A 27,111-nucleotide genomic window follows, 5' to 3' on the forward strand; every position below is an offset into this window, starting at 1 on the left:
AGACAAGTGACATAAAATCATGGTTCTGTATTAGATGAGATGAGAGTTCTATGTCAGATACAATGAGGGTTCTGTACTGGATGAAACACAGGTTCTATATCAGACCGAAAACCGCACGCTCGTCCGAGCAAATAAGTGCACGATTATTGTTTGTCAAGTGAAGGTCAACTTCAACCAAATATCTACTTTGCATCCTCATGCCACCCACCTACCCACCCCTCTAACTTCCCTCTGTGCACTCTGCCCCCAACCTTCACTCTGATATTGCCTCTTGTAAAACCTTGAACGTTCATCGCGCAGTCTGTTGTCATGCGGCCGTGATCCTTTCCAAGGTCACCCAGCCCACATGGCAGATGAAGAGGAGATTAGATAGGAGTGCGTGTTTAGTATAGTCTCTCCTCATGCTTTAAAAATACCGCGCGGAATGCAAAGATGCACTGTCGCTGGGTCTCCACGAAGGAATAACTCGAATAAGCTGGGAAACTGAAATTGCTCAGCTTTAAAGTAAACGATATATATATAAAAGCTAAACGGAATGGTTACTCTGGCATTTATTGCTGTGGTAGTTTGTGTAGTTTTTAGTCCAGCCACATCATCGGATGTAATGTCACGTGTAGCTTACTTTGACTGAAAATGTATTATATGCATCTGTAGTAGTGGTGGGGCACAGCTATAATCTGGCACCTTGGAGGAAAGGGATGGTGGGTCACACAATTATTGTGAAACTCACTTCCCATGGGCATCAAGGTACGATGCCTTGGCTTGCCAGAAGGTGGTACAGCACAGTGCAGACTTATATGTCTCTTTTGTATGGGATAGAGCGTTGCTCCCTCGCATACTGTACACATTAATTAGTTGAAAACATGTTAATATATAGAGGACTGCAGAGCTTGGGCTATTGTTGAAAGCACTGGCTCTCCACCTGGCTGCTGCCTTCCAGCTTGTCTGTGGTTCCTCAGCGATTGTGAGATGCAATGTGCATGAACGACGACGCGATTTAACAATTAGACATAGCAATAGTACCTTTATTCTACAAGATACATTTAATTCTCTTCGGGAATAGGAAATGTTGTTTGCAGGATGCGTATACTGTAATGTATTCATCCAGCCGATGTATTTTTTTCCAAACAACTTTTAATTGAAAAACACAACACTTTATTTTCCATGCCAAAGACGTATTTACCATATGACGCACAAATTCAGATAAAGTTCGAATCCTATGTGGGTTAGAGCACCCAGTTCTTACGTCATTGAATTCAACTAAAGCAGTCGGGAATATTTATGATCATGACAGACTGATGACAGGATGGATATATGAATAAATACACAGGTGGACAGACAAATGAACAGGGACATAAACAACTCTGTAGATGGACAAATGGGGTGCCGAAAGATGGACAGTTAGACAAACAGGTGGAGATACAGTCATGCAGCACAGAATCAAACATATACAGATGGGCAGATATCTATACAGAGATGAATAAACGAACCAACACATAAGTGAGAGATAGGACTGACAGATGTACTGACAGATTGACAGGTGGTAGCATGGACAAGAATTTAAGCAAACAAGTTGAACAATCAAAGAGGGATGAACAGTTTCAAGCGACTAAAACAGATGTCTGAGATACAAACTGCAACTTCACAGAGGAGAGGGAGAGAGTGCAGCAGGGCGGGGTTAGAGACCGGGCAAGTAGTGGTGATCACTGTTCAGAAGCGCGGGCGGTAACGGAAGAAAATTTCGTGCGTTGGTTGCATGACGCCAAATCCGAATCGCGACACGTTGATGTCTGGCACTTTAGTGGCGGGGTCGCAGAACTCGATGTCGTAGTGGATCAGCATCAGCACAATGAACCTGAGCAGAGCCACGCACACATGCATGCACGCACATTGACGCATGCACACTAACGCAGGCACATTGACGTACACTCATTGAAACACGCACGCACATTGACGCATGCGTACAAACACGACGACCCCCCCACTTAAAGTTAGAGATTGTAGGGGTAACAAAAATTTACAGGTAGGAACAACAGTTCCACACTGCCCACCAGGGATTATTTGTCTGTCGTGCATAGCCCCTCCCAAACATGTACGCTCTCGGATTGGTTGAAGTGCGTCACGTGACCGCGAGCTTTCTGTCGTGCACGAATGCGCTGTCCAACCAAGTTCCTACCTGCCCACTACGAAGGAACGTGTTTGTCCCAGGCTGCAGACCCTCAGGACCCTGCGTTAATCCAGCCCTCATCACAAAAGGGGAACTCACTGTTTGATCTCGTTGGTGGCGAAGAATCGACCGGGACAGATGGACACACCAGCACCCCAGGGCATTGTGGGGTACCGGAGCTTGCGCCCAGACTTGAAGAAGTCCGTCTTCTTGGAGCCGTCCACGTTCAGGAAGCGATCGAACTTAAACTCCTGTCATTGGCGGAATGAGACAACGCCTCACAGATGAGCAGGTGAGCTGCAAGGCAGTTGCCATGGGGTCCTCACCCCTTTCAGGCTGAGTGGAAATAGAGGATGGCCTAATCAGGTGCTCAAGACTTTCACGATCCTACTTGGAATCGTTTAGTAAATAAATGTTTCAGTGTTTTTGCGTGGGATGATTCTTAAGAAAACCCATGAAGATGAGTTTTATACCACATTTAACAAATTCACGATTGAGATAGATCAGCAACCGACTTTTCTATGATGAAATCGCAATGAATGTACCCATCAAATCTAATAAGCTAAGCAGGATTGAGCCTTTTAGTACTGATATGTGTAGTTGTATTTTAGGGATTCTGATGTTGTAGACTTTTGGCCACAAGGTAGCCATGAGATTGCAATACAGAATTGGATTCTTAAACAAATCTGTGTAGGATTGTTAGCATTAACCCCCCACATGCATGGTGGGTTTTCTCTAAGTATTCTGGTTTCCTCCAGGTGTGCTGGTTTCCTCTCACATGCCAAACACTCTTTAACATAACTGGACAAGACGCAGCATGACGAAAACATTGTTACGATGATTACTCGCTGCACTGCTACCAAATTGGCCATCTTGATCATTCCGTCTTAACGAGTGTTTTTCTTCGTGTGGGAAGAGACCGGAGCACCTGCCCTGGCCTCTACGACAGACACGCACAGACAGCAGCCTCCCCCACCTCGGGATCCACGTGGATCTCAGGGTCCATGTGGGGGCTCAGGTGAGGGAACATGGCGACGCGATCGCCGGCGCGGAGCTTGGGGCCCGGTCCGCTGGCGCCCGACACCTTCAGCGTCATGTCCTGCTGGACGGCACGCACGAGGATGGGAGCCGAGCGTAGGCGCAGCATCTCCTCAATGGCGCTGTCTGCATGGGGGCGAGGGGCAGCGGGGAGATAATTAATTGGTTGGTACAATGTGCAATTAACCTATTCGATTCCCACTCGCGGCCGACTTCGGTCACAAATATCTGAACCGATCCTGGGCCTTCCTAAGATTGATCTGATGCAGTGTGTAAGCAACAGCATTGTAGAAACAAAGGTGGCCGGGCATGGATGATGGCCACCCCTCACAATTAAGCAGGTGGGTGGGTGGATGAGGGAGCAAGTGAGTGGAGGAGAATGCAAGCGGGGTGAGAGAGTAAGTGGTGAGGTGTGTAAGGCAGTGATAGGGTGTGGGAGCGAGTGGGCAAGTGAGTGAACTGGTAAGTGAGTGGGTAATTAAGTGAGGAAACGAGTAAGCTATTGAGCGAGTGAGTTGGTGAGTGGTTGAGTGAGTAAGTGAATAAGCGAGCGGGGTGGGTGAGAGAGTGGGCAGGTGGGTAAATTATTGAGTGGGTGGGTGAGTAGGTGAGTAAACGGGTGACTGGACACACCAAGCACGGGCGTGTTGACGAGCGCGTCGCGCGTCAGTGAGATCACTCGCATCTCCGCGCCGTCGCTCTGCCCCGTCGCCTCCAGCAGCTGCTGCACCTCGGCGCGCACGGCCGCCATGGCGTCCGCGTGCCTCATCAGATACGCCAGCATCCAGAACGACGCGGGGCCCGTGTTACCCTGGTCACGTGGGGGACATTCAAGCCTGTAATCGAGCACTTAGGAGGCGAGGTTGGAAGATCACAGAATTTCAACAAAATCCATCTGTGCCTGTGCGTATTGAGGGCGCCATCTCCTGGCTTGCCTTACTACATTCTTGTAGTCAAGTATAAAAAAATGTTGGTATCATATTTAACAAAAGCGGAAATTAAATAATAGGCATCACACCATTCCTCTTATACACTGGGTGAGAGGTCGCGCAGAATGCATTTGCGTTTGTGTAATTCGGCATTCGCCGGAGCACCGATCTAAAGGCTCCATCAGTCCGGCGGTCATCAAACACGCAGTTGTTGAAACAAGAGCGTAATAGGTATCATCACCCCATGCAGAGTCTTCAAGATTGGAGTGGTAAGTACGGTATGGTAAATACAGTAACTTTTTACAGGATATAAATTTTTGTCCATTTGTATGTTTCTTTATGCCAAATTCATACCGTAAACACATTTAAAACACAAACAACACATTACACAACACCGAAAAGCATTGTTATACAAGGATGTGATAAAAATGCCATTTTAAATAATAATGTGATTATTATCCGGTGTTTATTTAAATCCGGTGAATCCTTCCCGCCCCCCCGCCCAAAGCCGCCCGATAATCGATGATCTACCGTAAGTGTCGTTACTCATTCCGTTTCAGAGCTGATTCAGGCCTCTCACCTGCGAGGCCCAGAGCATCATGAACAAGGTGCGATCGCGGGTCTCTTTGTCGCCCTGCAGCTCGATCAGCTTCTCGTCATGGCTCAGGAGCCAGGGGCTCAGGTGCTCACGCGCACGCAGCAGCGTGTCCCCCATGAGCTTCCAGAACCATGACTGGAGTCGCTCCACTTCCTTCCTCTGGGCTGAGATGGGGGGGAAAGCGTGGTGTGGGACAGAGGGAGATGGGCATTCGAAAAAAAACATGCACCCAGTGGACAAGTCAGCATGGGTACAAGAGGGTGATTGAGTAGGTAGGTGGGTGGGTAGTTCAGTGAGTCAGTGGGTAGGTGAGTGTGTAGGTGAGCAGATGGGAGCTTGGGTAAGCAGGTGGGTAGGTAGTTGAGTAGACGAGCGGCCGAGTGAGTGTGGGTGGGTGAGTGTGTGAGTGAGTGGGTAGGCGAGTTGCTAAGTGGGTAGGTAAGTGGGTGGGTGGGCATTTAGTTACGCGAATGGGCCATGCAAGACAGATTGAAACATAACATGCATGGCAGAAAACAGAGACGGGAAAAGGGAGGGTCGATTTTTTTGTTGAAATGTTGCATTCGTGACAATCCATCAAATCACTACAGGCTCATGGTACCACTCGTGCCCGTGGGTTTTCTCCGGGCACTGCAGTTATAAAAAATACTTGAGAGACGTATCATGACAGTTGTGTCATACCGGGCCAGAGCGTGGACGTGGCGAGGGCAGGGAACAGCTGATCGTACTTGCGGAACTCCTTGAACACCTCCAGGGAGTTCGTGCTCTGCTCCTGGCCATACAGAGCCAGGTAGCCGGCTCTACACGCAGCACGGACAGTCATTACTCATTGACGATGATGATGACAATGGTAATGGTGACGATGACGCCAATGATGACGACGACGACGATGATGATGTTGAAAAACTGCAATAAAAATAATGGGCAAAATGCCAAGAGGGGGCGAGAGAGGTGAAGCGGTGATTCGCGCGGCGCACCTGAACACGATGTCGTAGCAGAAGTGAAAGAGGCCAGACTCGTGCCACTTGGCGTCCCTGTGGCCCCCGCACCCCCCACGGCCATTCCCTCGTCAAACGAACCTGGCCCCATGAGCAGGTGCAGCTGGGACATCATTGCGTCCGTCAGGCCCACTAGTCCTTTGCCCTGCAGGTGGCTGTGAGGCGACACGCACACACGAACACACGTACATGCACTCGGGAGCAAACAAAGATAAAGATCCCCCCCTGTGGCCTTTTTAAGGCCGTCACGTGCACGACGGGGTTTCGTGGCTGGCACCACGCCTGGCTGTCTTTGTCTCCCCTGTGCCGATGTTTACACACCGCACCAGGTACTTATTTATGGCTCAGTCGACCAAGGGGAGGACCCAAAACGGTTCGGATATTCGTCACGGATGTTGGCCTTCATTGGCAACTGCATGAACACACAAGAGCACAACAACAACCGCCAAGTAGTGGTGACAGCACCACGGCGCTTGAGCCAGACTAGGTGCACCTTGAGGCCACGGTGAAGTGTTGAAGGCTAGCTGGAAGGTCAGGGGACGCATCCAGGTGCCGTGAGTTGACTGCCTCAGATGACTGGCAGATGCACCACCTGTGCTCCCAACTGTCAACTTGTGATGTTTTTGCCACCAACACACACAATAGTCCATACAAGCATGCATAGACATATTCAGAAATGGGCGTTAGATTCAGTGAATTCAGTCTTCTTCTCGTGGTTTGCTCCTGATTTGATCCCCCTTCTGATCAGATGCCTAGCATCTTCTATCTTTCTTCCTTCTTCACTCTCTTTTACATGTTCGGTGTTAATTATATGGACGTGTATTGCCAGAAATCCCCTCCAAAGGCTCTATCCCAAATAGGTCTGGCTTGCAGAGGTTTTTTTTACGTAATCAAATTAAGGCTGGGCGTTAAGGCTTGAAGGCCCCCCCCCCCTCCTCTTGCCTGCGCATGCCCAACCCAAGCAGTCAGCAGGGAATCTGGGCCAGGAAAGGGCAGCTGTGGATGCAGGAAACAAAAACCTCCTTGAGGACCTGACTGTGGAGGTACTGGGCGGCTTCTGTCTCCCGTGACCACTATGGCCCACGCGAAACCGCGCTCCAACGCAACATGGGTAATGTGCGTACACATTCCGCAAACGGAAGACCAAAGAATCGGTAAACCGCAGCTGTGGTGAAGTCCAAAACCTTCAAACGCATCACCGACGAATGTGCCATCCAAGAAACATCCTGGCGGTGTCGGTGTGATCCGTACAGCATCTATTGCCTTCTTGGATTGGTTGAAAAAAATTAGGATTCAACTACGTTTCAAAACTGTTGTTTTTCCATCCTGCCATATGAAAGAAGTACACTGAACTCTTGATTATCTGGGGTAATGGGGGGGGGGGGGAAGAGGTGGCCTGGATAAAACAACACAAGTGATGCAAAACATATGTACAGGGTGTTTTAAAAAGATGGACCCGATTTAAAATCGCTATATCTCTGCAACCACGTACCGCCCATGAATTAATCTCTTACCACTTGAAAGGGCGGGGCATAGAAAGGGCGGGGCATTGAGAGGGCGGGGCATAGAGAGGGCGGGGCATGGAGTTTCAAATGATTACTGCGAGATGCCTCTCCCAGCGCACAAACAGCCCCTAGCCTCAGTCATTCGCAAGACACACTGCCTCAATGTTGGATAGATCGCACGGGACCCCAAGACTTGGCGCTACACTCTTGGCCCCCAAGATCCCCAGACATCACACCCTACGACTTTATCCTGTGGGGATACGTCAAAAGACCGTGGTTTTGTGCCACAATTAGCGACTGATCTGGATGACCTCAAAAACAGAATCACGGCAGCAGTGACGTCAGTGGAAGAAGACACTTTGAGAGGCGTTTGGGACGAATTCAACTGTTGTCTCGATGTTGTCCATACAGCAGGTGGAGGGCACATAGAGCATTTATAAAATGGTTAGTAAAACCTGATAACTCATTCAACCGTTTGTAACTTTTCGTGTAATTGTAACATGTTGCCATCGTGAAATATACTGCTTTGAAATTGAGTCCATCTCTTTTAAACATCCTGTGTATTGTTTCTTCGACAAATTTGACTAGGAAGTGGCCGGGTGACTCAGCGGCCAGAGTGGCGAGCTGGCACTGCTAAGTAATTGGATTTGAATAATCTGAATCTAGTCACTAATGAGTCTCAATCATTTTTTTCAAAAGGATCCTGGCCTATAGCAGTTATAGTATTTTTAATTATAGTTTTTACCATGGTCGGGAACTGAAGAACCCAGAGGTAACCCATGCAGGGCAAGTGGAGAGCATACAAACTCTACACAGAAACTCACATACTCACACTCTTCAGAACAGGGAGACGACAGAAAGACACCCGTGTCGAGAATCAAACCCAGGCCCTTCTCACTATCTTAAACTATCTTACCACTGCACCCACATATACAAGACGTGAGTGTGTTGTAGTGTGAGCTGTTGCTTGAGGCACTGCACCTGACATTGAGGGCTTCTGTCGCCTTGGAGAATTCGGCCTTGAAGTTAACGCCGAAGACGCTGAGAACGAGCTTGCGCGCAAACTCGGTGAAGTCGAGCATGGAGCGTGCCTCGCGTGCCACGGCCATCATATCGTGTGGGTCCAGTATAAACGTCATGTACTCTCCGCCCAAGCACACCTGCGGTGGCGCAGAGGGTGGATACGCAAAGACAACGAAAGATCTGGCGTATGGCCTCCGCAGGATGCTGAAGCAAGTTGCTGCTAGTGAGCACACGTGAAGGCCAGCTATAAGTGCAAGCGGCTGGCAACTGTCCAATTTTGTACAAGAATCACGATGCGCAGTGGGAGGAGATGCGGCACCAGCAACAAAGATAGCGTCGATCTCGATCGGCCCAACCACCCACGTGGTTCTGCATTCAATGTAACAAGCGCTATGTCTCCCATATTCATCTGTGCAGCCACCAGAATACTCAGTAGAACTGCTGACAATTGTCGATGACATCCTTGAAACCAAGGGACAGGAGGAAGATCGAGGTGGTCACGGCACATGAGAGAGTGCTTCGGCCAGAAGCATTCCGTGCTGCCTTTTTGTCGCACCAATGCCTTATGTTTACACACCACATCAGCTATGAAATTATGGCTGCGTTGACCTCGAGGAGGCCCAAGATTGGTTCAAATATTTGCCACTGATGTTGGTCATGAGTAAAAATCTAACTATGTTCACCGGGTGTGTAGTGAAATGCGCTATATACTTCACTACGACAACAACAACAGCCGCCATTTACCAATAAGTAGCAGTGATTTCACCATGGTGCCTTTACCAGGCGCACACTAGACTGGCAGACATGATTTTTAAGTGCACACGCGTACAGTGTTAATTTAGTAAGCATGTTATATTTGAATCTTGATTTGAAGCTTTCGTGACTGAAGGAAATCCATACTCTTTGGTTCTTTCGGTAAAGTCACGTAGGTATAAAATAAAATAAATCACGACGTTTCGGGCGCAACACAAGTGTCCATCATCAGGTGGGAAAGCATGGTCTGCTGCCTCACCAGCAGACCATGCTTTCCCACCTGATGACGGATGCTTGTGTTGCGCCCGAAACGTCGTGATTTATTTTATTTTATTCCTACGTGACTTTACCGAAAGAACCAAAGAGTATGTTATATTTTAGCCATAGTTTTAGTCTAGTTGAAGGATATTTAGCTAGGCTTTAGTCTCTGGATTTAATCTAGTCATTCGCAATCAGAAATTTAGTCCACACTTAGCCGTGAAATATTAATGTGAGCGGCGCACAATTCCACATTCCCTTAATATCAGTTTAGTCAATCAGGAAACTATAGAATAACTTAACAAAGAAGGATGTAACGTGGAGCTCAAGATAAATATAGGAGAAAACGTTATAATTATACAAACCTGAAAAGCAAAATGTCTAAATTTGGTTTCTCCAAAATGTTCAAAGAAAAAGTTTATACTTTTAGTTTTCGTAACCTAGGCCTCGGAAAATGTCTATATGGAGATGAAGGTTGCAGAGGTGTGGACTCGAGTCATGTGACTTGGACTCGAGTCAGACTCGAGTCATGAATTTGATGACTTCAGACTCGACTTGGACTTGCATAACAATGACTTTGTCCCACCTCTGAGGTGTGGACTCGAGTCATGTGACTTGGACTCGAGTCAGACTCGAGTCATGAATTTGATGACTTCAGACTCGACTTGGACTTGCATAACAATGACTTTGTCCCACCTCTGGAAGGTTGCCCCCAGTATGGTTACCATCTGTTCTGGTTTTCCCACGACGTCCTCTTCATGTAGATGCCATACTCGGAAACCTGCAAGTCTTCTAAACTTCTTGTGTTGTGTAAATTGCACAATAACTCACGACGATGCACTTGCATGTTGATCTGCCCTATTTTGGAATTATGAGATATTCTGCTTCCCACGATATGTCCTGGGTTTTTTTGGTGCCTGCGGCAACCCGAATCCCAACTGTTATCCCTGCTGCTGTTCCCATTGTTCCCACTCCTTCTACCGTTACCATTATTCCCACTGCTGTTGTTGTCCCCATTGTTCCCGCTTCTATTGTTGCTGCTCCCATTGTCCCCACTGCCGCTATTTCCACTTCCCACTTCTATTGCTGCTGCTCCCATTGTTCCCACTGCTGTTGTCATTCCCATTGTCCCCACTGCCACTGCTGACCGTGAAGGTGTCTCCGTGCTTGCGCTGCATGCGCCGCAGGAAGGCGTACATGTCCTTCCGGAACTCGATGGCGTGGCCCAGCCATGGGATGAGGCCTTTATCAATGGGAGGCTCTCCTGGGCGTCTGGGGGAGCACGGAGGGCATCGATGAGTGGGGAATGGGGGGGGGGGGGGCATTGAGGGGGGGGGAACGGAGCAAGGCCAGGGAACGAGGGGAAGGGGCAAGAGGAAGACGAATGGCATTATAGCCCAGAAGGCAGTGCACCAGGGCTATGGTCCTGTGGGCCATGATACCCAATGGTGTGGTGAAGTGTGAAGTGGTGAGTTGTGTCATGGTGAGATATGGTTTGGTTTGTTGAGGTGCAGCGAGGTGTGTAGTCGTGTGGTGAGGTATGGTGGACTATGTAGCTGTATGGTTTTTTCGTGTGGTGAGGTATGGTGGACTATGTAGCTGTATGGTTTGGTGAGGAGTAGTAAGTGTGTAATGGTGAGCAGTGGTGAGTGTAATGGCAAGGTATAGTGAGTAATTCATGGTGCAGAGTGGTAAGTTTGTAGAGGTGAGCAGTGAGGTGTGGCGAGGAGCGATGAAACGTCGTGGGTTTTTTTACTTTTATAATTCCCAATTTATTATTTATGTTTGTTATTATTAAAATCACTATTCTTTGTTATTTTTATTTTACTATTTTTATTTTTTGTTTTCTACCTACGTGACATTACCGAAAGAACAAAGAATATAGTGTGAGGAGTGTTGCAGTGATAAATGTTGAGGTGTTGTAGTGAGCAGTTGTGAGGAATGACGAGGCTCGCTCACCGGCTTCTGCGTATGATGAACAGGACGAGAACGATGAAGGCGATGACGAGGAACCCCACGACCCACGAGGACGTGAACAGGACTGAGCCGGCCATGTTGTATCACCTCTACACAACAACAACACAAAACAACACAACGATACAGCACAATACAACACGGGATGGTGGCATAGCCCAGCAGGAGTGAGTTTGCTTGTTGTAGAGATTCATATTGCAGTTGCCATGTTGTGTTCACAATTAATATGCACCGTTTGCATTTCAGTGGACGTTAAATATCTCGTGGCATTGTTCGAAGGACAGTAGGCCCCAAGTGCCGGTGTCTTGGGACAAATTTGACAAATTCCTTGTTCCTTATACAATTGTAGAGGAGTAGTGGGGACCGTCACGCTCGCCCTCGGAGAGAGTGGCGTCACAGAACGTGACGTCAGGCGGACCTTGGGGGACGGTGATGTCATGCCCCCAGGGGGGTATTTAAAGGGGGACCCAGGACGTAACCGGGGTTCGTCGCGGGTAGGGAGTGGGGACTCGGGGTAGGCGATCTTCACACGAGGCTAGGGGAGGCTACTCCGCCCGACCGGCCGAGGTTGGGGTAGTCCCAGCCCGGGGCTGGGAGGAGAGCCGAGTTTGCCGGGGTTGTAGGGATCACAGCCCCCTGTCCTCTGGGGAGTTATAGGCTAGGGTGGTTTTGGTTCGGCGTGAGCCCTCAATAAACTTGGCGTGAGCCCCTAACGGAACCTGCCTCGGAGTCGTAGATTGCGCCACAACACAATGATACAATACGAACAACGATGCAACACTTCCAGCACAACTTAACGTGCATGATATATCACAAGAGAATCCATCACTGCATACTATACGATACTTTATAACAATATTGTCATCAGCAGTCGTAATTATTATCAATCCACTGCTGGATGAAGGCCTCCATCACTCACAATGCCGCGATGCAGTAATTCACCAAGCAGCTGCACAAGGACCTAATTTTATTGCTCCATCTCCTTGCTGGACACTTTTGTCATTATTGTTAACTCGTGTAATCATTGTAGAGCGTTTGAGATACAATTGCATGAATGACACTGAGATTAAATTCATTATCCGGCATTATCCCTTGCCGTGGCGTGTGCTGGCACGTACACGCACGGTGCTGTCGCAATGGTAGATGAAATCAGACTTGTAAGTGATTTCAGGACCGAATGTAAGATTGCCTGACTGGTTAGCGTGGGTTGGTGAAGATACCCGACATGAGGAACACACGACATACATTCAGGGGACCTCAGCCGCTTCAGCGTTATGCAGTAAACATGCAAAACAGTGGGCCAATGTTGGCACGTGGCCCAACGTTAGTCCAACATTCCATGTTTAATGAGTAACCAGCATAAAAATATAATACGATACGCAATTGCATAATACAATACCACGCTACACAGTAGAACACAATACGATATTCCATAAGCTCTACAAAAATGCTCGTCTCAAACATCGTGGTGAAAATTCCACATGAACATGGCGAGGGAACATTCTCATTCCAACACCCGCTGTCAATAATCTCCCTATGAGCTGGGACGATTTGTTGCTTAGGTCAATTGAGTGGGCTCACTTAAATTGGTGGTCCGCCCTGGCATTCTGATTCACAGAGGTAAGAAACCCCTTGCAAGCCATGTCCTGCATGACACATCTGCTGCTGCTGACGATGATGATATCACCAAGCCAAGCCTACCATCTCCCGTCCAGCGGCACACATGGTATGAGAGGGGAGACTTTTTTTTTACAAACATTTCCTGTTGTCCCGATTCGTTGAGTAATTGCACCGATAATTATCAAAGTAATTGATTACCCAGCTCTAAATATATCTGCACCGCGCGGTGCACCTCATGAGATGGTATTTAATTTAATCACCTCTGGATGTGTTTGTTTGACAATGTGAGAAATACATTTAGCAACTAACGATCATAATGATAATGTTAGGGATGTAAGTGATGATGTACTGATGTTTAGTGATGATAATGCATACTTGTCCTCTTATCGGTGCCTACCGTATTACAAACAAAGTCAGACCTTATAGGTCACCCCGTGCCCTTATACAACATTCATCCTACAAAGTCCCATCACAAGGGAGAAACACAAACAAATTGACAAAAATTGTGGGGTTATTTTGCCCGTACTGAAACGGCTGTATGCCGTATGGACCGAAAAACTAAATTTCCCTGTACAAGAATACGGGTGAACCGTATGGGTTGACAGGTATGATAATGGTTGCAATTATGTTAGTGATGATGGTGTTCGTGATGATTTAACACATTATTGAGTGATATTGCTGTGCTTGCTGTGGCGCACGAGCACGAATAACAAAACAACTCAACATATTCGTCAATAATACTGCGGCCTTAAAAAGTAAAAATATATAATGGGTGACGTTTTAGGGGCATGGTCGTTCTTCATAGCACGTACAATGACGACAATGGAAGTGAAGATAATGTTAGTGACAATGACACAGATGATGGTAAAGGTGATTAGTGACAATGACACATATATTAGTGATGGTAAAGGTGATTAGTGACAATGACACAGATATATTAGTGATGGTAAATATGATGAAGGCAGATGTTGGCTATTATCTGCGATGACAATGGCGATGTCAGCGATGGTGAATCAGGACTGAATTCTTACCTCAAGTCACGACCGATTCCAATGCTGGATGATCCTAGTAGCAAAAGTATCTACATATGCTACAGGCCCTGCACTTTCAAGGGCCCCGCGCTAAATGCTTAAAGCTATGAATTCCGGTTCTGTGATTCTGCACTTGCTCTATTACTATAGTGAACGACTGGGTGTTTACGGATAGCGATTTGTGTATTATCTGGCTGTATAGCAAATGAAAAAATACAATTGCTTTACTATGCAAGTAAAAAAAATAGTGTTTTAATATAACATATGCTACAGGCCCCGCACTATCTGAATCCAGGCACTGACCGATTCACTCGCAAAGCCACTTTAATAAAAGTAATATCTCTAAAACATACACCGCATACTCGCGTGTGCAAAACGCCTACACGTGGATGGACATAAACCCATCAATATCTACAAACCTACTGCTACGATATTATTCCGTTGGATCAAATCATCTGACGTTCTCCCATTGAGCCGCGACACTGCCACACAGCTGACGCACGGGCGCAATCTCTGCCGCAGGTAGAGGTGCCTACAGATGGAGAAATGTTCACTCCCTGAAGCTGCCTTACTACGCCCCTAGCCCCACCCCCAACGTCGCTGGGAGAGATAGGGGCATTGCTAACTCTTATCTCTGTTGCTTTGTCGGCGAATTTTAGTTTGCATCGCAGTGATAAGCTAAAGTACTCCTGACGCAATCATCTGGCATCAATCACCGCAATGTAAATTATAGTTGTTGCTAACCTATGTGCCTCAAAACCAACAACAGCAGAGACCACCTTTTTACAAGGATTCATGTCTGCATTAACCACAATACTTGCAGTCAAAATGCAAACAAAAACACACTATGATAATAGTGCATATATGATAATATTGCATATATGCATATATTATCATAGTTTCAGTTATGTTGCCAAAACTGAAACTATGATAAAAACCCTATTATCATATTTTGGTACTGGAAAAGGAGGTCTAATGATGTTGATGCTCACCCCGAGCTCTCATTACTTTGATAGTGCGTTGTCTTTGAGCTGTACGCCTTTTGGCGTCCTCTGGTCGAGCACCAATTGGGTCGAGGCTCAAAAGAAAGCCGTCCCTTGGTGTGGACCAATCAGTTTCAAGGACAATGCATATATTATCAGAGTGTGTTTTTTGTTAGCATTTTGACTGCAAGTATTGTGGTTAATGCAGACATGAATCCTTGTAAAAAGGTTTCAGTTTTGTTGCCAGAAAAAAGTGGAAAAACCCTATTATTACACAATGGAACAATAAGATTGTAAATATTGTGGCGTCGCTCTCCAACACACTGGTGTGCTGTACTAGTAACGAATTGTCACGTTCTGTTTACGTGACAACCCTTACTAATTGGCTGTGTTGGGTGGTGGCGGGTTTAACGACACATTTATATATTTACGCAATCTAACCCAAAAAAACCTGTATTGATATTGGTCGTAAAAGACTCCTTGTTAAACGAACAAAAATAGGCTTTTGGAGAAGGGAGAGACAATGACCCCCTCATAGTCAAACACATGGTGATGTAGATAAATGGAGTTAGTTACCTTAGACTTGGTGGCAAACCGCCTTAATTCTGAGTGTATTCTGCTGACAAGATTTATGATTTTTATTTTAAAAAATACCCCGAGACAAGACGAGAAAGCGAAAATCGTTAATTATAACATTATTCAATAATGAAGACTTACTTACACGATCATACAAAGGTTCTATATCGGTTCAGGTGAGAGTTCTGTATTGGATGAGACAAAGACAAAGATCACCCGTATAGCCTTAACCGACTGTTGGGGTAAGTGCTGTTAGCGAGCACCTATGAAGGCTGACTCGGCACACAAGGGATGTTGGGCGTGAGCGGGCATCGAACTTTGGAACACAGGTTCTATATCAGACACTTTTCTGGAGCTGGTTGCCTTAGATTAGTGCCGGATGAAGCTAGTGCGGGGCCTGTAGCAAATGTTATAAAGGGGCCCTAAATAAAATAAATAAATATTAACACACATTTTTTACTTGCATAGTAAAGTAATTGTATTTTTTCACTTGCTAGACAGCCAGATAATACGACAAATCGGTAACCTTAAACACCCAGTCGTTCATAAAAGTTGAAGGCAGTATAGTACTATAGTAATAGAGCAAGCGCAGAATCACTGAACCGGAATTCATAGCTTGAAAGCATTTAGCGCGGTACCCTTGAAATTGCGGGGCTCGTAGCATATGTAGCTAAATTTTGACTTAAAACTTTCGTGACTGCAGGAATTCATATTCTTTGGTTCTTTCGGTAAAGTCACGTAGATAGAAAAATCTAAGTAAATTAAATAAAAAACTACGTTTCAATCACAACACAAGCGATCGTCTTCAGGAGGAAAAAGGGAATCCTCCTGAAGACGATCTTTTGTGTTGTGATCGAAACGTCGTAGTAGTTTTTTTACTTTCATTATTATTTTTCTACCTACGTGACTTTACCGAAAGAACCAAAGAATACATGTGTAGCTACTTTTGCTACTAGGATAATCCGGCACTGCCTTAGATGTCACATTCATCAAGGCAAACCACACTCTTAAATGCGTAAATAAGTCCACTAACATTTTTTCAAGGTAAACTTCCACCGATAATCTGCACTGCACCCAACCCATCCCTCTAAACTCCACCTTGTGCACCCTGCCATAACCGTCACTCTGATATTGACGCTTGTAAAAAAAAACCTTGAAACGTTCATCGCGCAAAGTTTGTTGCCGAGTGGCCGTGACCCATAACGAAGATTAGATAGGAGTGCATGTCACATATGGTACCCCGACCTGTGCTTTAGAAACATTGCACTGAATGCAAGCACGCACTGTTAAGCACAGTCACAGTCTCAATGTCGCATTGATGTATTGTCGCATGTTCAGTGTCTTACTGTTGCACGAATGCACTGTCTCACTATCCTCCTTTCCGTGTTTCTCACTATGACCCTGTCCCACTGTGTCAGGAGCGCAAATGACGCGCTGTCGCACTTTCACCATCACATTTTTGCATTTGTAATGACAGTAGAGTCAAACTACGGTGCGAGTGGACTAGTGACCACGGAAGGTAACGACAGGGGAGTCAGCCTGCAGTACGAGTGGACTGGTGGCCACGGAAGGTAATGGCAGGGGAGTCAGCTTGCAGTACGAGTGGACTGGTGGCCACGGAAGGTAATGACAGGGGAGTCAGCCTGCAGTACGAGTGGACTAGTGGCCACGGAAGGTAACGACAGGGGAGTCAGCCTGCAGTACGAGTGGACTGGTGGCCACGGAAGGTAATGACAGGGGAGTCAGCCTGCAGTACGAGTGGACTGGTGGCCACGGAAGGTAATGACAGGGGAGTCATCTTGCAGTAGGAGTGGACTGGTGACTACGGAAGGTAATGACAGGGGAGTCATCTTGCAGTAGGAGTGGACTGGTGGCCACAGAAGGTAATGACAGGGGAGTCAGCCTGCAGTGTGAGTGGTAGGCCTCGGCAAGGTAAGGTAAATTACCCTTTTTACCGGGTAAAAGGGTAAAGGTAAAGGGTACAGGGTAAAGGTAGCTCGGAAGAATTACCCGGTAGGGTAAAGATAGCGCGATGTATTACCCGGTAAATACGGTGCCTTGTTTACCGCTAGAAGCTCCGTGGCGCAGTCCGTGGCCTCCATTTAATAAGTAATATTTTAAAAACTTTTTTAAAAAACACGCTTTTATTAAATGTACTCGTAATGGCAGAACTCCACGACTCCAGTAAATGGCCCCGAAGCTTGCCATAACGTAAGGGGCCGTGGTGATTTACAGCCAACGTCAGTTGAGCGTGGACAATTAGAGCCAAGCTGAAACATAACGTATACAAAAGATCGTTTAAAAATATGTATTTTTTTAGTGATGTAATATAGTATTGTCACCATTATGACGATACCACACTAGGAAGTGGGTTAAAATTGAGTTGCAAGATTTGAGGATACGACAGCGATGACGACGACAAGAATGACAACAACGACAACAGCAATAATAAGGACAACAACAGACAGAGTGAGTTCAAAGAAAGCGTATAAAATTGGAATCATCGAGAGTATTCTATATGAATAAAGCGCTCTACCGAGCATTTGCCGTTATAAACCTTGTTCATGTGTAGTAGTACCCCAGTAATTACCCTGTAATCGGGTAATTTGTATGGGGTATGGGTAAAAGGTAGGGTAAAGGTAGGCTCGTTGCTTTTTACCTTTTACCTTACCTGCTAAAGGGTAAAAGGTAGGGTAGAGTGATTGTATTGTGGTAAGGTAAAAGGTAGGGTAAAGGTAGGCTCGTTGTTTTTACCTTTTAACTTTTACCTTACCTTGCCGAGGCCTAGTGAGTGGACTGGTGGCCACGAGAGGTAATGCCAGGGGAGTCAGCCTGCAGTACGAGTGGACTGGTGGCCACGGAAGGTAGCGACAGGGGAGTCAGCCTGCAGTACGAGTGGACTGGTGGCCACGGAAGGTAATGACAGGGGAGTCAGCCTGCAGTACGAGTGGACTGGTGGCTACGGGAATGATTGAGAATAGAAGCGTGGCCAGGTGACGGAAGAGGGCGGTGGAGTCTGGCGGCAGAGTGAGCGGTCTAGAACCAGCGAGAAGGTTCGGGAATGGGGGCGTGGCCTCGGACTGTATATATAAGCACGTGGCTCCTTAATAAAATAAACCATCTCAAGAGAAATACATCGAAGTTGTCTTGACACATTGACACCGTTTCAGTGTTGCACCATTTCACTGACGCACTGTCACCGGGGTTTACACAAAATAAGTCGCAGAACTCGATTAAGCCGCTCAGCTTTTAAATAAAATAAAAATCTGAGTAACTTCTGAATGTTTTCCACGACGGAATGTTTACTCTGGAGTGGCCATTACTGGCATCGTGTGCTGTGATTTACTCATCGTTTTCTGTAGCATCATTATTCTTACTGTGATTGGATGGAATCTGCCACACGTTGCTTATTCGACCTGAAACTCATTCTACGCATCTAGTGCTGGAGCACACCTATAATCCAGCACTGAGAGTGGGTGGACAACACACAAATGTTGTGTAACTCCATTTCTGTGGGCGTTGGGGTGCAGACCCTGGTTTGCATGGAGGTACAGCACAAGTGTTGCTCCCTCACACACTTGGGTTTCTCCGTGTGCTGTGGATTCCTCCCGAATATGCATACACACTCATCAATTGTGCTGAAAACATTTAAACTTATAGAGAACTGCAGAGCGTGGTCCATTTTCGAAACGCCGGCTCACTGCCTGGATGCCTTCCAGCTTGTCTGTATTTCCTCAGCGATTGCGAGATGCAATGCGGACGACGATGCTATACTGTCTAAAACGAAACATTCATACATCTATGAGATATAAATGACGCGTAGATTTTAAGCTCGTTGCGATTAGGACATGTTCTTTGAAGGGTGGGTAAACATGTTCTTTGATCGACCAACAGTGACTAACAACCACAACAAACACTCTGGCCTGCAGCAATGTTGGCTTTCGCCGTGCTTGTTGCAAACGCCATCCTTGCTCGGACTTCTGAAAAAAAAACACTGTCAATAAACTCCAGCGGCTTCAAAACAACCTGGCACGTCCTGTCCTCAGCATTAGGCACAGCCACATGACTTCCATGGCCACGTGAAAAACCTTGCACTGGCTCCACATAAAATTACTGTTTCAAAGTCTCCTGCCATATCTCCCCACCCTTCTGGCTTCATTGACCACAGCTAACGTATTCGAAGTCCGTCGCACCCAGAATCACGACTGTCTTTAGCTGAGCAGCGTTCCACCGTAGCTGCACAAGCCATCCAAATCGCTCTCCCATTACACATACCTGGCTTCCAAGCACCATGCACTTTGAAGAGAAAGGTCAAAGTTTACCTGTTCAGGCTGGCGTACGAGGGACTTTAAACCCTTTACTCCATGCCCCCGAGTTTTTTTGTTATCAAACATTGTCTCTGATTTGCGATCTACTGTACGTGCACGTTAGAAATTGTGTGCAGTTATTATTGATTATTGTCATGCCAGAAGACTTATTTAAGGCTGCACAATTATTACTATTAAACAAGGCACGCATTCAGCTATAGTTAGAACCCTGTTATTATATATGTGGGGCGGAGCACCCAATTCGCATGTCGCTGAACTTCATGAAATTCAACTAAAGCAGTCAGAGGGTTTGATGATCCAGCATTCACTAATTCACTCCAGATCACTCACTCATCGGCGGTCGGTCAGCCACTCTTCTATCACCAACACAATGGTTACTGTTCCTGTCAACGTCACGCATTGATTCGCTGCCCACGTTGTGGACTTTGGAATCCCCTCTTTATTGTGCCGATTCCCAAATTTATTTCAACCTTTGTCAATAGACCTACGCGCATTTAACTCGAGTACCTATTACACGTTCGATAGTGCTGTCTGTTGCTGAGCACTTGTTATTTTGGGCCGGGGCTCAGCAACCGTGATAAAAATAAAACCTGAAATACTGCATTGGAAACCCGGGAAAGACTGTTAATATACTGTACACAGTATAAATGCACATCATATACATAGAGACAATTGTGACTGGGTGACTCTTGAAAATAAGAAATAATTGTACCTTAGAGACTGATGATGATAATGATGTTCTCGAAGGCCTAATCCAGCCAGGTGGCTTTGTGGTAGAGTGAGCGTGGCTTGCAATCAAAATATTGCGACTTTTAATTTTGATTGGAGGTTAACTCGGCCCTTCATCCCTCTGGGGTCAATACATTGAATACCACTTTGTGGAAAGGCAACGGTGGTTATCCTATGGATATACTCGTCCTCGTTACAGGAACGAGGACTTTCCACCTCTGGCTCAGGGCTGTAGACAGTAGATGAGCACTACTTCAATTATCATTTGAGCAATAAATAACTTTGGCTTGAAAAGGACTACAGAGCTGAAGATTGGCACAACTATAGTCGCTGCTATGGTTATAATTATAGAGATACGAGCAGGAAGTACCCGGCGTGGCCCGGGTCTTAAAAATATTTCAAAGCTACTCTTAAAAATGTAACAGCAGTGCGTACTTACTGTGGTGGTACCTACTATGATGACAGCAGTGCATACTGTGGTGGTACCTGCTTTCACTGCAGCAGTGCATACTGTGTTGGTACCTGCTATGATTACAGCAGTGCATACTGACTGTGGTTGTATCTGCTATGATTACAGCAGTGCATACCGACTGTGCTGGTATCTCTTATCACGACAGTAGTACATGCTGACTCTAAAGCAGTATTTATCGACTGTATAGCACAAAGTACTCACCTGACAGAGTGGCGTGGTGAGGCCTAGTCCCGTGCAGAGCCTCCGGCCTCGCCTAGATTGTCCAGCCGGCCGAGGTGGTACCTTGGCAGGCTGGGGCTGGGCTACTACCCCTGCCCCCCCCGCAGCCACGCTCTGCAGTAATATCTACGGCCTATAGTGGTAGCATCTAGTGACTGTATAGTAGTACTAATTACACGCATCGGGGTGGGGGGACATCACACAGTGAAGAATTTACGTGAGCGTTTAGTGTATTTCAATAGCATTTTTTACGCGAAAGAAAATATCCCCCTCACCAGGGGCGGTTTCTTCATTAGGGCGATTGGGCGACGCACCACCAATGTCATTCAACCACAGAGTCACGCTAGCCGTCACTGTGCCTCTGGATATAGTCCAATCAGCGTCATGCTACGTTCTGTGGAGTACCGCCTCTTTTTGGGCGATTTCCCTCCAGCTGAGAATCGCCCCGAGTGGCCCCATAGACTTACATTCAAAGATGTTTTTTTTTCGAACGGGGGCGCTGCAATGCATTCTCTATGGCTTCCGGGAGGGCAAGCCCTAACGTGCTTACGTCATCATACGTGCTTACGTCATCATACGTAAGCACGTTTCATCCAACAATATAATTTGTCGCCACCTAGTGGAATCTTTAATAAAAGAAACTTGAGTGGTTTGTTTTAATAGTGAGTATAGAAACAAACAAGATGTATTGTAAGAGTCACTTTATTTTTCATTAATATTAAAGAAATGAAGTTGCCTTTACATGCTTAAGCTGTTAATTTATCCATTGCATGGGTGGACCTTATCCTTATCAATCATCCAGACATTTGCCCCCCCTGAGAGATTTTGCAGGAGCCGCCACTGCCCCTCACTACTACCGAAGGCGTGCGACTTGGTATGGCCCGTCTCCCCCACCAAAGGCGCGTGAGTTGGTATGGTCGTGCATGCGTCATAAATAATTAAATAATATTTTTGCTCACAAAAATCTTACAAAATCGCTAATTAAACTAATTTAAAGTTGACGGGTGCGAAAAGGAATAGCGCTTGCTGACCGTGGGGCTTATGGCGTGGTGCCTGGCTATTTTGTTTCACGTTTACCCCACCGTTGGAGAGCCAAGCGAAGCGACCACAAACAAACCCACAATTTTTTACTTTTTTATATATAGAAAATATATATAGAAGATAGATTAAAACCAAAAGCGTCAAATTTAGCACCCCGAGAAATGATGGTCCAGATGTTTATTTGATTTCACTGATATGACAGGGTTCACCTAAAAGTCCTACGTGACTTTCAGTTTTCTGCTACAACGTGAAGTGTAAGTTATTTATCAGTGAACCAAGTAGTTCGCCTCCCGTGGAGTGTGACATGAAAGCTGATCAAAAGCAGGCAGCACAGTATTTTTTTTATTGGCCCTGTGTTGGTTATGTAATGCAAGCACCAGAGGAACAATAGCCAAAAACGTAAGAAGCCAGTAAGGAGGATGAGCAAACAATTTGGGCGTTAAAAAGCTACCTCTGCCCCTAACCCTAGCCAACCAGGCACTTGTACTAGCTCTAATGTCAAACCATAACAACCTAGCCACTAGTACTAGCTCTACCCCTAAGCACCTAGCCAACCAGGTACGAGTACTAGCTCTACACCTAACCATAACCAACCACCCTATACTGGTCCCTACCCGTAATCTTAACAGCACCGTGTGGGTGGCTGTGTGTAGCACCAGCCCTAGCGGGGCTTGGCGAGCACTGGGTTAGTGCGGGCACCACGCACAGCGTGTGGTGGGGGCCTCTCCCAAGGGAGAGTGGGTGGGTGAGCGTCAGCCCAGGGGCAGGGTTGCCCCGGGCCATGGCACTCTGGTTGACCCCGTAGACACGTGATCCGGAGTGTCCACACAAGGGGCCCAAGGTGGGATGGGGGGGCTAGTAGATGATCACGTGTCCGGGGAGCGCTCTTGAGAAGGATCGAGAGGGAACGAGAATGTTCAGGAAGGCGGGCGGGGCCGAGGGCGGAGCGCCCCCGACCGTAGGGGGATATTAGGTGGGTCCCTGAGAGGGACCGGCGTCGCTGCATTCTACAAGCTGGAAGCTCAACATCTAGAAGCGGGAAGCTCTACGTCTCAAGCTGAAGCTCTTCGTCCTACGAGGCAACCACGTGGTCGGAGACCCGAGTGAGGGTCCGACCCTTCGTAGCAGTAACTCCTCTGTACAGGGTAGTTAGCTGGGGGGTCCCCACCCTAAGCTGTATCTGGTAAAGGGGCAGTTCAAATCTAGAAGTTTCCCCTTTGTGTTACGGTGTTACAATAAATGTGTTGCCTTTGAAAGGAACAACGTCTGCGACTCAGTTGGATTCACTACAGATGTATCAATTAAGGTTGAAGGAAGGTGGGCTTGGTTTGACACCTCATGGACAGAGGGGATGACGGCTGACGGAAGGGACGGGTTACAGAATAGCAGTCAAAGGAGAGAATGCACCCGAAATGTCGACTACCACCAGAGATGCGATCAACGAGATCAGCTCAATGTGCAATGGTGAGATGGATTGTGAACTCGCAGGACCGTGAGAGGTGGTGGTGACATAGGAAGGCCCTTTTCCAGCAGTCAATAGATAATGGCTCATGATGATAGCATTCACGAAAAGAAAGCTTCATCGCTCAATCGGATTCCTCAAGCGTAAATAAAGATTGTGATATGCGTAGCACTCAATTTCCAGCGTTAAGTTAAGCATGACATTTGTGTTGACTACGTAAAAAAAAATGTTCCTGCAAAACGCACACCGCAACATGACTCGTACTTTTTTTGTGGTCGGAATTTCCGGTGTTGTGCGCGTGTTTCTTTTTATTCACTTGCGCGTTATCACGCCTGAGCGCTCCTTGCATTGATCATGTATATATTGCCTTCGTTGCGGACAGGGCGAACGGACAGATCCTGCCGTTTGCTGTGCTGTGCCCAACTGGCAAGCTTTGTCAGACCAAATGCGGCTCAAATTATTCAAACGCGGATTTTGGCTCGGGCTAGGCTATGCCGTGGTACAATACAAAAGCGGACTGCGATGTTATCGTATTACAGTGCCCCCAAAAGTCAAATAATTTGAAGGGAAAATTTTTCGGTGCGGACAAAAGGGGTCAGTTAGAGATGCCCCCCCCCCCCCGTGACGGAAGATGAGGCTCTCTGTCGTGTTCTTCATGGCAAGACCTGCGGGCCACTGGCGGTCCCTGGTGGCCTTTAAGTTAACACGTCTAAGGGCTTTGCCTGGTCGGATGGGGATGGTTTAGTTGTGTCTGTACAGCGTGTGTGTTTTTGGTGATTTCTTTACATTTTTTGTACTTTGCACTCCTATCGTGTTTTGGATTTCTCCAGGATAAGTAAATGTTCTGATTCTGATAGTGCGCTTCTTGACGTGTGGCGCGCCAACCCCGACAATACACGAATGGTGAAAACACCTCACCACCATCATCACCATCCTCATCGTGCCCTCCAACCCCCAATGGTTTCAAACGTGTGGTGGCCCTCACACTGATGACGATGTCTTCCCTCTGAAAATGAGTGAAGAACACTGGGCGAGTGGAACACATTTTGCAAAGGTTCGAGAATGTTGGAGAAAGAGGCGCCGGGGGATATACAGGGTGCTTAATTTTTTTTTTTACACTTCTGAAAAAATTAAACAATACCGATATAAATGTGCCAACGGATTCTGGAGACCACCTGGAGAAGATTTCAGACATGTGTTGACAATGATGGCGAACAAGTGGAGACTGACGTTTTGAAGCTATTAACATACATTTGTTATCATGTTACAGTGTTTCAATCTTAATTTTAGAACTTTCGTGACTGCAGTAAATTATTATTTGGTTCTTTCGGTTAAGTCACGTCTAAAGATAAAATAATAAATTATTTAATTTAATTTATTATTTTATCTTTAGACGTGACTTAACCGAAAGAACCAAATAATCATGTTACAGTGTATTATCCGTTCCCTTTCTATAAAAAAACCCGATATTCCCATATAAGTGTTAACATTTTTATTTATTCACCCTGGATATATATATAGAGGGGGTTTGTAGGGGAATTCGGAGCTCACTCGGGACTGAACGTGTTCACCCCGCTACATGACCGGCTTTGATAGATAGCACTGATTAACTACGCGTTTCACTCGTTTACACGCGTAAAAGACACACACACACTTGGGTTATAGAATGGTACAGTCCACTTGCTGATCACTGCAGTTCTGAAGTTGTTACATGCACATGTAATGTACCACATCCATGCTCAAAGGTTATCTTGCTAATCAACGACCACAAACACCATCTCCTAAGTAAGTATCAAGCGGGTTATGCATCACACCCGTGCAACTAATGAATTAAAGACTGTCTCCTCATCATTCACACAGTGGTAGTCCACAGGTATCATGCGTGCACAAAAGGTCAGTCCTTGAACACCACCATGAACCCACCCGCCACCTCCCTTGTCCATAACAGTGGTAGAGTCCACAGGTTACACATCTGTGCAAAAGGTCAATTCTTAGACAACACTGTCAGCTCTTATTAGTTCATATTGAACAGTGCAGCGGACAAGGCATCACACCTGTCCAACGCGCACCTGCCGAGATGGAGAGTCGATCCCAAAAGACTTTGTTCCAGCAATTGGAATTGATATTACAAAATTGGTTATTGGTAGAACAAAAATATTACTCATTTAAGTCATACATTTCCATTGTTGTTAGTGTTTGGGGTATTGCATGTTAGGAATCTACTGTGCACTCCAGATATGCCATCGAGTGTCTCTCCCGTCAATCGCTTGATACTGGTAGGAACCTCTTGGTTACACCAGCCCACAGGGGGTTATTGTGTCCGTCCGTCCGTCGTGCAGGGAGGGGCTGGGTGGGGAGGGGCTGGGTGGGGAGGGGCTGGGTGGGGAGGGTGAGGCTGGGTGGGGGGTGGGAGGGGTGGGGCTGGGTGGGGAGGGGAGGGGCTGGTCACCCCGTGGTGTCCTTATAAAACTCAACGTTTAACCTACTCACGCCGGCTTGTGCCCGCCCTCACAGTCGGGCATATTTGCGGAATACACCACGCCGCTGTTGACCCTGGCCATTGACCGAGCAACCCAACGTTCCTACCAGCTCCCTCCGCAGGAATGTGTTTAGTGGGACAGTGCAAATTCAACATCATCGGCAGCAGCAGTAGCAATGTCGACCAATGTTACTTTTCGACAGCGATGTGGTTCCTTTTAGTTTTCTGACGAAACACGGAAGAAGGTGAAACGTGGCATTTGCAGAAAATAACTTGCTGCGTAACAGCAAAAACAACATCGCCGATGTGGAAACACCTTGTACTCTTCCATCAGAGAAAAATATCGACATGTTTAAAATGTATTACTCAACAGGGGCGTGAAAGGAGAGAGGGGAGAGCGATGACGTTCTTTTTCCTGAGTGATATCATGAGCCATGGTCTATCCATTGGTGGACAAGGGCCTTCCCATGTACATCACCATGATGTGGAGTTACAAGGCAGGTGCTTTGTTTTGGTGATGGCTGATGGCAAGGCCCCCATTATCTCTTAGTCACACGCTCCAGGTTCAGCCAGTTGTGTCTTCAATGTATGTACTGTATGTCAAGGCTGTAGCCATGGAGTCAACATTGGGGGGGACCAAAATATTCCCAGTGTGTCTGGGGGTCCCAACCCAGAAAAATATCTAAATTTGAAAACTCATTTCGTGCCTAAAATATTAAAAAAATTCACTAACACATGGGATGGACTTTTTATTTATTTTTTACAATAATGTCTAATAGTATATTGTATTTACATTGCTCTGTTTTTATTTTTTTACCATTTCTTGTTTAATTGTATGAAATGGCAGAGATTAGGGATTAATAAAGTACAACCATAACCACAATCATATAAACAAAAATCTATGCATTGGTTTATATGAAGACAAGTC

General features: G+C 46.5%; 1 protein-coding gene across 1 annotated transcript; it reads right to left on the minus strand.

Moving 5' to 3' along the window:
- Positions 1-1,004: 1,004 nt before the first annotated feature.
- Positions 1,005-14,441, minus strand: LOC133353070 (7-alpha-hydroxycholest-4-en-3-one 12-alpha-hydroxylase-like). The gene is given in 12 exon segments (XM_061569175.1): positions 1,005-1,855; positions 2,267-2,418; positions 3,144-3,331; positions 3,839-4,016; positions 4,715-4,896; positions 5,414-5,532; positions 5,710-5,800; positions 5,803-5,885; positions 8,217-8,395; positions 10,418-10,541; positions 11,229-11,335; positions 13,895-14,441. Coding segments are annotated over 11 exon segments (1,536 nt in total). The 5' UTR covers positions 11,324-11,335; positions 13,895-14,441; the 3' UTR covers positions 1,005-1,710.
- Between the last annotated feature and the right edge of the window lie 12,670 nt (positions 14,442-27,111).

This window comes from Lethenteron reissneri, chromosome 42 (genome assembly GCF_015708825.2).
Source record: "Lethenteron reissneri isolate LAM-NWPU_2019-01 chromosome 42, ASM1570882v1, whole genome shotgun sequence".
Lineage (NCBI taxonomy): Eukaryota > Metazoa > Chordata > Hyperoartia > Petromyzontiformes > Petromyzontidae > Lethenteron > Lethenteron reissneri.